General features: G+C 40.2%; 1 protein-coding gene across 1 annotated transcript; it reads right to left on the reverse strand.

The window, feature by feature from the left end:
- Window positions 1-3,483: 3,483 nt before the first annotated feature.
- RP9 (RP9, pre-mRNA splicing factor) lies at window positions 3,484-10,166 on the reverse strand. Its single transcript, XM_027675648.1, has 6 exons — window positions 9,927-10,166; window positions 8,260-8,290; window positions 7,367-7,496; window positions 6,960-7,051; window positions 5,397-5,458; window positions 3,484-4,273 (listed from the first exon to the last, which is right to left on the reverse strand). The coding sequence occupies exons 1-6, from the start codon at window positions 10,127-10,129 to the stop codon at window positions 4,054-4,056; spliced, it is 738 nt and encodes a 245-aa protein (XP_027531449.1). The 5' UTR covers window positions 10,130-10,166; the 3' UTR covers window positions 3,484-4,053.
- Between the last annotated feature and the right edge of the window lie 1,462 nt (window positions 10,167-11,628).

The raw sequence follows: 11,628 nt of genomic DNA on the forward strand, positions 1-11,628 counted from the left end.
ACAAAGGCTGTGAAGTACAAACAAACTCCATTTTAAAAGGCTGTGAATTCAAGCCCAGGCTTTTTATTCAGCCAGGTAACTAGCCCCAGTGATATTTAATTTTGCAGATGCGCATACGTGTCAGCTTTTGTTACCACTGCAGCTGGACTGCCCAGTGATTCACTGCAGAGCTGGCAGGATTGTGGACTTGTAACTGTCGCAGTTCTGCATTGCCTTGGCAGCTTTCACATGCTCCCTGCAGCATCTGCTGAAGGGCAGCTGAAGAATCTATTTGCTGCTTAGCACACCAGTAACAAACCTTAGAGGCCTCTGAGGCTGCCATACTGTGATCTTTGTCTGGACAGACTTACTGTCTGTGACTCAGGATTTCTAAATCATTATTTGTAACTAACTGAAACCTCTGTTGTAAAGTGGGTGTGGTGTAATCACTGATTACAGGAGCCAGTGGGCTATGTTGGCTTGCCAGGTTTTAATACTGTATTTTAATTTTCAGTTTGGTAGCACTTGGATGGCAAAGTTTTCCCTTTTACAATGTCCCGTTTTCTGCCTTATTTTGGAAAAAATTAATTACAAGTCTTCTTATTAAAATCTAACAGTGAAGATGGGAGTCAATGGCCAAAAAAAAAACCCACGCAAAACCCATAACACTCATGGAATGTTAACTGGAGGCACACCAAGGAAAAAACCAAATTCACTCTTAAAGAGTCCTCAGCTTCCCCTGACTTGCTGCCACTGGCTGTCTCACTCGACAAGACTATAAACCCCAAGTAATTTCACGACCAAAGGAATAAGATAGATATCAGTATTTTTCCTGAAATACCTTTCTGACAAAAATTGTTCAGAGTATTAAGATAATTAAAGCTGGGAGCTGAAGAGCTGTGAAGCTGTATTGCTTATAGGGTTTGTTTGTTTTAGCTGCATTTCATACTTATTTAGATTCCTGCAACTATACATTTATGCTATTTCTAACCCTCAGGCTTCAGCAGGACTTGCAAATGGAAGTATATGTCTACAAAGTAGGTCAGAAAAAATATTGTTTGAACAAAAACATTTAAATGGTTATGATTTAACAAATGAGGCTAATCAGTCTTTCAAGACTATAACTTTCTATCCTGCTTTCTGGGTTTACTTCTACACAGAAAAATTTTCCATTAATATAAAAGGAGTGTTGGTATTTATCTCTAGTCTACATATTTCTAAAAGACTTAGAGTCTCTTAAATGACAGCTTTGGCATTGTTTAAAATGCCAAATGATGACACAAATTGTGCTTCTCTTTACTCTAGTGCTGGCTGCTAATCAGCACTACTATAAATCTTACTCTACTGAAACTGTTAGTTTTTATTTTCAAATGCTGCTTGTTATGAGTTTTGGTAAAGACCTACACATATGGGATATGATTAGAGATCTAGAAAAGTGGAAAGGATATAGGGAGAACAAAGAGGAATCAGTTGTTCACATAACTTCCAGTGCAAGAATGAAGGTGTATGAAATTAAACTAGCAGGAAGCAGTGTGAAAGCAAATTGTTATAGATTAATAATTAGTGAAGAAGAGTTAATTGCTGAAGGAAATCACAAGGTTTGCAGGAAGTGACTAGATGTAAAGCAAAAAATATATCCAAGCCTATTAAATACTAAAATGTATTATTCAAAGTAACTGCACTACAAGCAGTAGAGGCTGAGAGAGCATTTCAGTGAAGTAACCGAAATAATGCCACTAGAGTTTGCACTGTTCTGCTGTGTAGGCATTTCTATTAACCGTGATTGGAAAGAGATACTGGTATGAATAGACCTTTAGTCTGGCACAGAACAGAGATTTGCCATCTCAAATTTTTAAATTACATTTTATACAAGTTAGAAATGGTCTCTTATGGTATTTTCCTTCCTTGTTCAAATAGTAAACCCTGGTAGGTAGAAAGGGAAAGATCCATTAACAAGGAAGGGCATTGCAAAGGAAAAACTGAATTTGTTTTTATTAAACCAAACTTCAGAAAGCTGAACTAACTGAAGAGATGTTCAGGTTAGCTCTGCTCTAGACAAACCTGAGTAAGAATTCTCTTGGAATGCATCAGGTGAATATCAGGCTTCCAGCATCTATCCAATGATCACTTATGCCATAAATGCGTGGATCTTCTCAGCACCAACTGTGGCAATACAAGAAATATAGAATGGTTTGGGTAGGAAGCGACCTTAAAGATCATCTAGTCTCAATTCCCTGCCAGAGGCAGGGATGCCTTCCACTAGACCAGTCTGCTCAGGGCCTGATCCAACCTGGCCAAGAGAATCAGTCCGTTATATCTCCCCATGCTATTTCAGCTGTTAAACCTTTTTCTGGTGAAAGAGCCAGGAACTTAGAATGTGCTCATGATGACTATGCTGATACAGGGAACTATCAGGAATCACCAGTAAATCCCATCTCAGGGATTTTGCTAAATAGAGGATAAAATACAACTCCACAAGCTCTGGGAATACAATAAAGAATCTTTTTGTAAGCAGCCCTTGTCTATCTTGGTTTTTTTCAGAACATTTTGTGAATGACTGATAAGGAGTGGGGGGTTATTTTTACTTAATCATTCTTACACATGTAGGAGGGGAAAAAACCCAATTTATAATTTCCCTTGTCCTCTTTTCCAAAGCTCTCAGGAGAAAATAAAGTATCTTGGATGCATTTTGGTCTATGGTTCCTTTGTTTCACTGTTAATGTTTGCTCTGCTATCTTGGAGCTTTATCGTGGAGGGGGTGGGGAGGTGTTCAGTATTAGTATAAGCACAGAGACTGAATTCTATACAAGTCCTTTCAAAGAAAATCTAGTTTTCTCTCTCCTTTTACAGAGTACCACTGTCCACCATCTAGTCCCTCAAATTGCAGCTTTGTACCAATGTATCTTGAGGTTTCAAAGAGGGATGATTACTGTAATGGTTTATAGCTATCTTCCTACTTAAGTCTGCGAGATTATTTGAAAGAAAACCATAGTCATATGTAAGGTCTATGATGTACACAAAACTTTCACTTCTTCCTGCTTACAAGTTCTTTACTACTGCTATGGGGCTTACATTCACAGAGTTGAAAACCATTTTGAAAGACTTACACATTTATATTTTTGTGAGATGATTAAAAAAATGTTACTTCATCAAATAATTCTAATAAACATAAAAAGGAGGTTGGAATTTATTTCCCCTAAGCCTTTTTAAAAGGAAATCCCCCCAATTGTATCAAAACAACTGATACTGAAGTATATGCAGAAATTAATCTTTTTAATTTCTTACATGAAACCCCTCTTTTTAAATAACTAAAACCACTACCTCCTTACAATAAAGTTGAATATCTAACATCATTACACTTGGCTCCCACTCCTAGAGTTTAGAGAAAACTTTAAATGTTTCAGAACTGTGCATGTTAATGGTGATGATGTTGAGGTTTTGTTACACACACACAAATCAAGACTTGCTGATGCTGCAATTTTGTCTTAAAGTAAATCCCCTTGATTAACTTTTTCCCCCTTCAGCAGTACTCTTTATTTAGCTAGCTGCCAATATTAGGATAAGTACACTGAACTTCAGCACGTATGTGGAGAAAAAATTACAGTACAACCTGCTTATTATAAGCACTGTAAGTGAACTCTCAGTGCTCTGCTGCATGGTGCAAACTGGAGTCCTGTTACAGTGAGGCTTTGTTTATAATAAAATAACTTCATGGAGAAAAGACACTTCAGTGGACAGTCTGCTAATGCTGCAGATTTGTCAGTGATTCCTCAATAGCCACCACTTCCTGCTGATGGTCACGTGTGGCAGCGCAGGGGCCCAACTTGACCAGGACGGATGACCCTTAGCACAGGTTTTACAGCACAAAGATATGGCTGAGTATGGTTTAACGCAGCTTTCTTCTTTCTGACTGCAGAGGGGTAGAAGAGGATGCCAGTGTAGGCTGCTGTATGCATACAACTGTATGTTCCAAGTTTAACGAAGCCCTTTCTCGTGTTTTCTTCCTCATTCTTTGGATCTTTCCTTGCAGTTCACAAGTAGAGAGGTCAATGAGCATGCAGCAGGTGACTGCTGTCAGTCAGATTCTGACTTCTCATTAGATTTGGATGATTTACGCTTCCTCTTTTTCTTCTTCTTCTTTTCTTTTTTTTTCTTTTCCTTTTTTCTCTTTTTCTTCTTGTGTTTATGTTCTGAGGAAGTGGAGCTGCTGCCATCTTCATTATCCTCATCACTGTCATCACTACTATCATCTTCTGAGGTAGAGTCCTCCAGGAGTTGCTTCAGTTGCTGTATCCTGAGTTTAAAAAATGTCAGTGAGAATCCTTTCTAGCTCTCCTCTACCTGTAGTAATTTATTCTAGCTTTTGCGTTCCCTTCCTGGCTCGAGGAATGGAAGCTGCATGCAAAGGGCAGGGGAACATTTCCTCCTTTGCTTAATTACACTCCTATTATAGATAATATCACAGATTGATAAAAGCAACCCCCTTTGAGACAAGCAGATATTGCACCTTCAGAGACCTTCCATCCCATGGGATAGCAAAGGCAGACTGGCTTATTGGCTTATTTATGTATGCAAAATACCAAGGCAACAGCTATCACCTGACCACCTGGTGATAAGAAGTTCTATGCTTATCCATACACAGATGCATATTGGGATTATGATATTATTACATTCACTGCCCTGCTGATACAGAGTGGAGCTACAGAGTAGGCTGTACTCTGGATGCAGAAGTATTTTTGGAAGGCGCTCCTCCTTTGAACTTTCAAGGATTACTGGCAAAGGAGAATGAAGTATTTGCTTATTTTATTACTGTTTTCAGTATCCTCTTCAAGGATTCCTCTCCAAGGAAAAGGTAATGCACCTGCAGCAGCAGTGCTGCTTTATGGGCTACCTATGGTTTCTTTCGGTTATTCCACTGATGCAGTTCAAGCAAGAAGGCATTAAAAACTCTGCTGCTTTATATACTAAATAATGACCTCACAAAAGGAGCAACACCAGGTGCCTTGAACTAGCTTTCTAAATTCACCCCTTCATGTCTGCTGAAGGCATTTTGACATAATAAATTTTAGAAAACATCTCAGCAAAGTCAGTGAAAGAAAAAAAAATCAAACTGTTTTTTAGGCCTAAAAAAACCTAAACCTAAGTACCTGAATATTATGGCATAAATAAATACAGCTCATCTTTAAACTTTGTTTTGGGGAACATATAGAAGCTAATAGAATTAAAGAGGTAAGAAGTACTATGGAGTCATTATTCAGAAAGTAGAAATGCCTCAGTCTGCTAACATAAAGAAACTGCCACTAAAAAGATGCTCTGAGCTAAAAGTAAGCTTATATAAAAATTTCACCCATACATTAGTACCATGTTATCAAAATAAAAACTAAATTGAAAATGCAGTTTACCACAGATACACTCACCTCTTTTCCTTTTCATGACGTTTATTTTCCCTTATTATATCGTACATTGGATCTTCATGTGCCTTTAAAGTGGAAAACAGAAAATCCAATGTTGGTAAATTAAAGTATTTATCACCAACAGTTGTATTTCCTAAAAAAATAAACCAAAGCAACCAAATGCAAGAGGCTTTTTATCAAATGATGGAATATGCTTAGCAAGCTCTTAATTCACAAGTATACTCTCAGACTTAACATCGTTAATCTGAACTGGTGTATTTACTTCAGGGAAAGCTTGTCTAATTACATCACTAATGAAGGGGACTCTCCTTAGGTATAATAAATCTTCAATCACAGTTAACTATGAGAATCCCACACACAATCTACGGGAATAGCTAGACATAGATGAAATACTGAGCTGTATTGAGCTAGACAAAATACTGAGCTAGACTGAGATGAAATACAAAATAATGAGCTGTACCCTTCTAATATATTTAAAATTTTGGATACAAGCATACAGGAAAACAGGCACAAGAAATATAAGACAAATGGATAACGAAGTTGGAGTTGTGCTATCATGCTATGCACTATTGTTACTGGTTCTTAAATCAGCTAATTTTAATTAAACAGGCAATGCAGCAAAAGATAGCTGTGAAGGAAGATAACACGTAAGCTTTAAGGTGGGTTCATGCCACGCAAGAATGCAGCAGAGATGGGGTGACCATTTCTGCGGGAAGATTAAGCAAACAAGTCCAAGAGAGAGGATATAGCAGGTGCTGACCAGCTAAATGTCAGTAGCAACGAAATGTCAGTAGCAAATGAAGACATTGGGAATGCACCATGAAGGGCCTTGGACATAGAGCAAGGGTTTGAGGCAACAGAGAAGATGATCAAGGAAAAATGAAGAATAGAGGCAATTTGGTCATGGGAGAGGGTTAAAAATACTGTTTGCAGTTGCATACAATCAGTATGAGTCCAGAATCTGGACAGAATTATCCCAGATTACATTTCTCAAGGACAGAAATGAGGACATAAGCCACAAAGTGATGAGAGCCTGAAATATAGATTAACAATGCAGAGCAACAGGAAAAGTTAAAGTGATCACGCAGGAAGAATCTGCAGAACTGAGATGTAGCCTCATGTAGCAAGAAATCAGACTTATAGATAATGACTGGATTACAGACCTAGACAACAGCATTCATGATGTGGTTGTTCTCAGTGAGAGCAGAAGGCTTGAAGCAGCTGTAATGTGGGCAGCTCAAGCTTGACTAAACATTTTTTGTTATGTTGACATTTTAATCACAAAAAATGAATATAATGGTTGAAATAGGTTCTTGATGATTTTCAATTTAGATGTAAAAATTACGAATTTTCCTCTTGAAGAGTAGATTTTCTGCAAAGTAGTCAAACATCCAACCACATCTGTAGCTTTTTCTTTATTAGGAGATTGTCGGCATCTATATTATACTAGAGACGGAGGAAAAGTCCTTAATAAAGCACCATCTGACAGGCTTCTCTTCACTTGCAAGGTTATGCATTGTCAGGACTAAAAAAGACAAGCAATAATACTACAATATTTGTACTCACTACTCTAAATTGTTCCAATTTCTGATTGCCTTTAATAAAGAATGGGCATTCTTTATCTCCTGTTCTGTGTCCATAACGTTTACACCTCCAACCTTTAAAAAAAGAAGCAGCAGTGAATTGCACCTCTGAGACAAATTGGAAGAAGTGTAAAAAGACCAAACCCACATTTATGCAAAATATTTCCAATTTGTTGGAACAAACAGAGAGATACAAGTACTATGTTGATAAATTTAATGTCCATAAAATACAAGGCTATTACAGCCTTCAAGATACTGGATGCTTTTATATCAATATGATGCCAATTTACCTGGACCTCATTATCTGTCCAACAACATTCTGCCCTCCCCCCAGAGTAAATGGGTGGATATATTAAGGTCTAATGACACCTGCAATATTTTCAGCCTTACACTGCATAACTTTGACTTCTTTTCCCAAAGGCATCCAAAGCCCTTTTGTTGGGGCATGTGCCAGGAATTCTCGTGCGCTTTCATTGCCTGGTACATCAGGTATGCAGTCTTCTGGTTTTGTTTCATTTTCCTACAGAAAAAGAAAAAAAAAGAAAAAAAAGAAATATAAGGGCAATAACTTCCCTTATTTTTAACTTTGTAAAAATTAATACTTTAAAGAGTGCAGGCCTTTACTTAGTATGAAACTTATTTCCCATTACTTTTTTTTTTCCCATTGTAAGACACAAAGGATCTAAAATTCTTTTTCTCACACCCTTGAATATTCCAGGCAGAACTTTACTGCCATATTAATTTCATTCCTTCACATCTATTTTAGTAATTTAAATAAATTATATAAATCAAATATAAATTATGTAAATAAAAACACTCTTCCTGCTACAAGACATGGCAATTAAAAAAAAACCCTTTACAACACAGAGCAGTATTTTTTAGGTTAAAAGCACTACACTGTGGCTTAGGTATATAAATTTGGCAAAAGTAATTAATGTGATGAAAAGAAAGCACTTGTACAGAAAAATTTAAGCCTAAGCAATGGAGAAGAATCCTGAAAAGTGTGTAATTCAAACTGCAAATCTGCTTCCCATAAATGACTCCCCTCTATCCACACTATTAAATACTGCATGAAGTGTGAGTGCTAAAAGATGATAAAAGAACTGGTCTCCTCCTATCTGATTCTGGCCCCTTCATCTGGATCTGCTTGTAACTGAGGATCCTCTGAGTTTTTCCTGGGAAGCACTTACTTCTCTCTGTAATTTATATAGGTAACACTGACACTTATATGCCTAAAGAACAGGTTGTGTGAAAATCCCTCATAATGCTAAAAATTTACCAACCTTAATTAGTCCTGGGGGAGGTTTCTCATAGCTGAAAAGCAATAGAAATATTGTTACTCTGCAGCTTAGCACAGACAAATAAACGGAGAAAATACAGGTTTTCAATGGTATAGACTTAAAACCTTCAGCTTGCATTTTTCCTTAAATTTTACTCTATCACTAATGACCAAGAACTACAGCAGCACATGGATGCAAACTGACTGAGAGTATTTCTCATATCACCACACGTGTCTCTTGCAAACATCCTTCAGATTCACATTCTTGTGGGAGAACAACTACTTGTTGTGGATGTGTGGTACATTCAATTTAGCTTCAGCTACCATAAATGCATGTCTCTCCTCTTTTTCTGTAGCATTCCTCCCCAAGATCTCACTGATCCAAACTTCTTTACTCCAGCACTGCTAAATCATAGACACAGTCACCAGAAAATGTCAAGTTGGACTGTTCCTTACATCTACCTTTGCCAGCCAAACCTAATACATAATAATTTCATCATCTGTGTACTAAACCTAAAGAGAGAACCCTACTGACCAAAGTACCATATTTCCTGCAGCATTTCTGTGGAGTTAACAGTAGACATACCATTTATTAAAATCCAAATAGCTACACACAGCACACAGCAACTGAGAAAGTGCATGTACTTAGGATTTAAATGCCAAGGCACTACGAAGTGGTCCCGGAGTTTTAGAACACACATTACTTAGAAAGATGCAGGCCTGTATAAATGAATTTGTTTTGGGGTCTTTTTTCCCCCAAGTCTCATCCGTATTTAAACGTATATTGTTTTCTGTAAAGCGCTACCTTTGGGACAGTCTAAAGAGTCATCTTAGAAGTGGACAAAGATTTTTTTGGGTTTTGCTTTTCAATGGCACATAAAGAACAGCACTGTGCAAGACCAGAGTCCTGAAATCCTTTGCTTTATGAAAGACCCTTTTCAACAGGACTTTCCAGACACGATCCATATGTCAGGACACAAAACATCTGTACAGGCTGTACCTCATTTTAGGCCCTAAGTTTAATGGCATATGCAATATTCTGTTGGCTTAGCTGTACACCTCCCCTACCTACACACCTACAGGAATTCCGGGCACAATCACACTAATACCATCAGAACAGCAGTGAAAAGGTGGTTAAAGTACGTTCATCCAATCTTTATAACAATAACTTTGCAGTGCTGTTTGGTGCACTTAATAACAACTTTTCAGTTCCACTTGGAAAAGAAAAAAAATCACGTTCTTGTGAACCTTCTGATCCTTTTATTCCATTAAAATAATAATTCCCTTTCAGTGAAATAATATAAACCTTTTACAGCACCGTAGAATCCTGATGGAATCATCAGGCAGCTCTCAAACATTTTTATCCTAATTTTTAATTTTTTTTTTTTTAGTCCATCCTAGTGGAACAACCTCTGCTTCTACGCTGCATCCCTCGGACTTGGAGGAACCTGGAATAGACTCGTTTGTCCCCCAACAAGCCTTTAGTAAGTCGCCAAGCAGCTCTTGCAGGCGGCCCCGAAGCCCCTGTGCCGACCCACCCTTAAGGGGACAGGGGAGGAATAAACCCCCCCAAACAAACCCCAGCCCTGCACTGGAAACGAGCCCCAGATGCCGGCGGGGTGGGCTCAGAGCAGCGAGGGGCGGGAGCCGCGGACAGCCTCCGCTCCTTACAAAGACTCCAGGTGCTGGATCTTCTGAAGCTGCTGTGCCTCCTGCCTCTTCCGCTTCCTCTCATGCCGGTCCTGGGTCCTGCCGCCGCTCGCCGCGGGCTCCGCGTGGCTCTTGGGCCGCGCCTGGCTGCCCCTCGCCGCCCCCTCCTCCTCCTCCTCCGGCCCCTCCTGCTGCCCCTGCCCCCTGGGAGCCCGCTGGGACATCGGCGCTCCGGGAAGACCCGCGACGGACTGCGGGGCCTCGGCGACGCCCCCTCCCCGCCCTCCGCATCCCGGTTTCCGGCCGCGCGCCGACTTCCTCCAGCGCCGGCATCTCCTGGTACTCCGCCTCCGACGGGCTGGGAAGGTCGGGAGCGCCCGCCCCGTGCTGCCCCCGCCGCAGGCACCCTTCCCGGGAGTTAGGAGGAACGTGTGGAGTGTTCTGCCTTCAAAACACCGATATTAAAAAGCCCCAACCAACCAAAAAAAAAATTCCAACTCCCCAATCATTCCTCCCTTGGAGAAGGGCCACCACTCCGCTCTAGTGAGATGCCACCTGGAGTGCTGCATCCAGCTCTGGGGTCCTCATCGCAAGAAAGGCAACTCATCTGTTGGAGTGAGTCCAGAGGAGGCCACCAAGATAGTCAGAGGGATGGAGCACCTCTCCTACGAGGAAGGACTGGGAGAATTGTCTTTGTTCAGCCTGGAGAAGACATAGCTTCAGGGTGACCTAATTGTGACCTTCCAATACCTGAAAGGAGGCTACAAGAGAGCTGGAGACGGACTATTTACAAGGACATGTAGTGACAGGATAAGGGGGAATGGCTTCAAACTAGAACAGAGCCGCTTTAGACTAGATACTAGGAGGAAGTTCTTTGCTGTGAGGGTGGTGAGGCACTGGAACAGGTTGCCCAGGGAAGCTGGGCATTCTTTGTCCCTGGCAGTGTTCAAGGCCAGGTTGGATGGGGCTCTGAGCAACCTGTATTAGTGAAAAGTGTCCCTGCCCATGGAAGGGAGGTTGGAACTAGATGATCTTTAAGGTCTTTTCTACCAAAACCATTCTATGATTCTATGATCCTGTACTTGCCAGTGACCAAAATACATGCAGGGGGAAGGAGAAGGTCAGCGTCCAACATACGCGGAGCTGATTTTTTTTTCTTTTCTTTCCTTTTTTTTTTTTTTTTTTTTTTGAATGGGCAGGTTTGTGCCACAGATAGGACATGTTGGTTATGGGGCAAGGTCTAGCCCCATGAAGTCTCTGAATAGCGACTTTATTTTGGAAGCAAACCCATCAAGGTCTGGTTTGGGCCATGTTACTGCAGCAGGAACTACCTGACAAGCAAAGGGCAACCTCCTCTTCAGTGTATGAGCACCCCTAGAGAGTCAAATCTACATCCAGGCTTTGCAGTTTTCTGCCCCAGTTGTGATCTTTCTGTTGGAGGATGAGGAGTAGAAGTAGGTCAGTGTTAGGAAGGCAAAGTTTAAATTTCTACTGTAGTTTCACGTTGAAATTCAAGGTCACATGAGATTTGCTTAAGAGCTGAGTGAAATGCAAAAAATATATCTTAGAAGTGCAGGAATTGAAGGTGTTTATAACTGTGATATTCTTGGTGCTTTGAAAGTGCACATCAACCACAAAGGATGGTGATTGCTATTACAGCATCCTGTGATTCTGAAGTACAGTCACACAAACACAGTCCTGAGAAAGCCTGTCTTTTATGAGG

Source organism: Neopelma chrysocephalum, unplaced genomic scaffold, assembly GCF_003984885.1.
Source record: "Neopelma chrysocephalum unplaced genomic scaffold, ASM398488v2 Primary Assembly neopelma1_26, whole genome shotgun sequence".
Classification (NCBI taxonomy): Eukaryota; Metazoa; Chordata; class Aves; order Passeriformes; family Pipridae; genus Neopelma; species Neopelma chrysocephalum.

Bases quoted from the DNA above. Each gene is read 5' to 3' on its own strand.
- RP9 (XM_027675648.1), bottom strand. From the start codon at position 10,129: ATGTCCCAGCGGGCTCCCAGGGGGCAGGGGCAGCAGGAGGGGCCGGAG. The intron at 7,052-7,366 runs GTAAGGCTGAAA...CTTTTTTTAAAG, and splicing joins AGAAGTCAAAGTTATGCAGT to GTTGGAGGTGTAAACGTTAT. The intron at 4,274-5,396 runs GTGAGTGTATCT...TTTTAAACTCAG, and splicing joins CGTCATGAAAAGGAAAAGAG to GATACAGCAACTGAAGCAAC.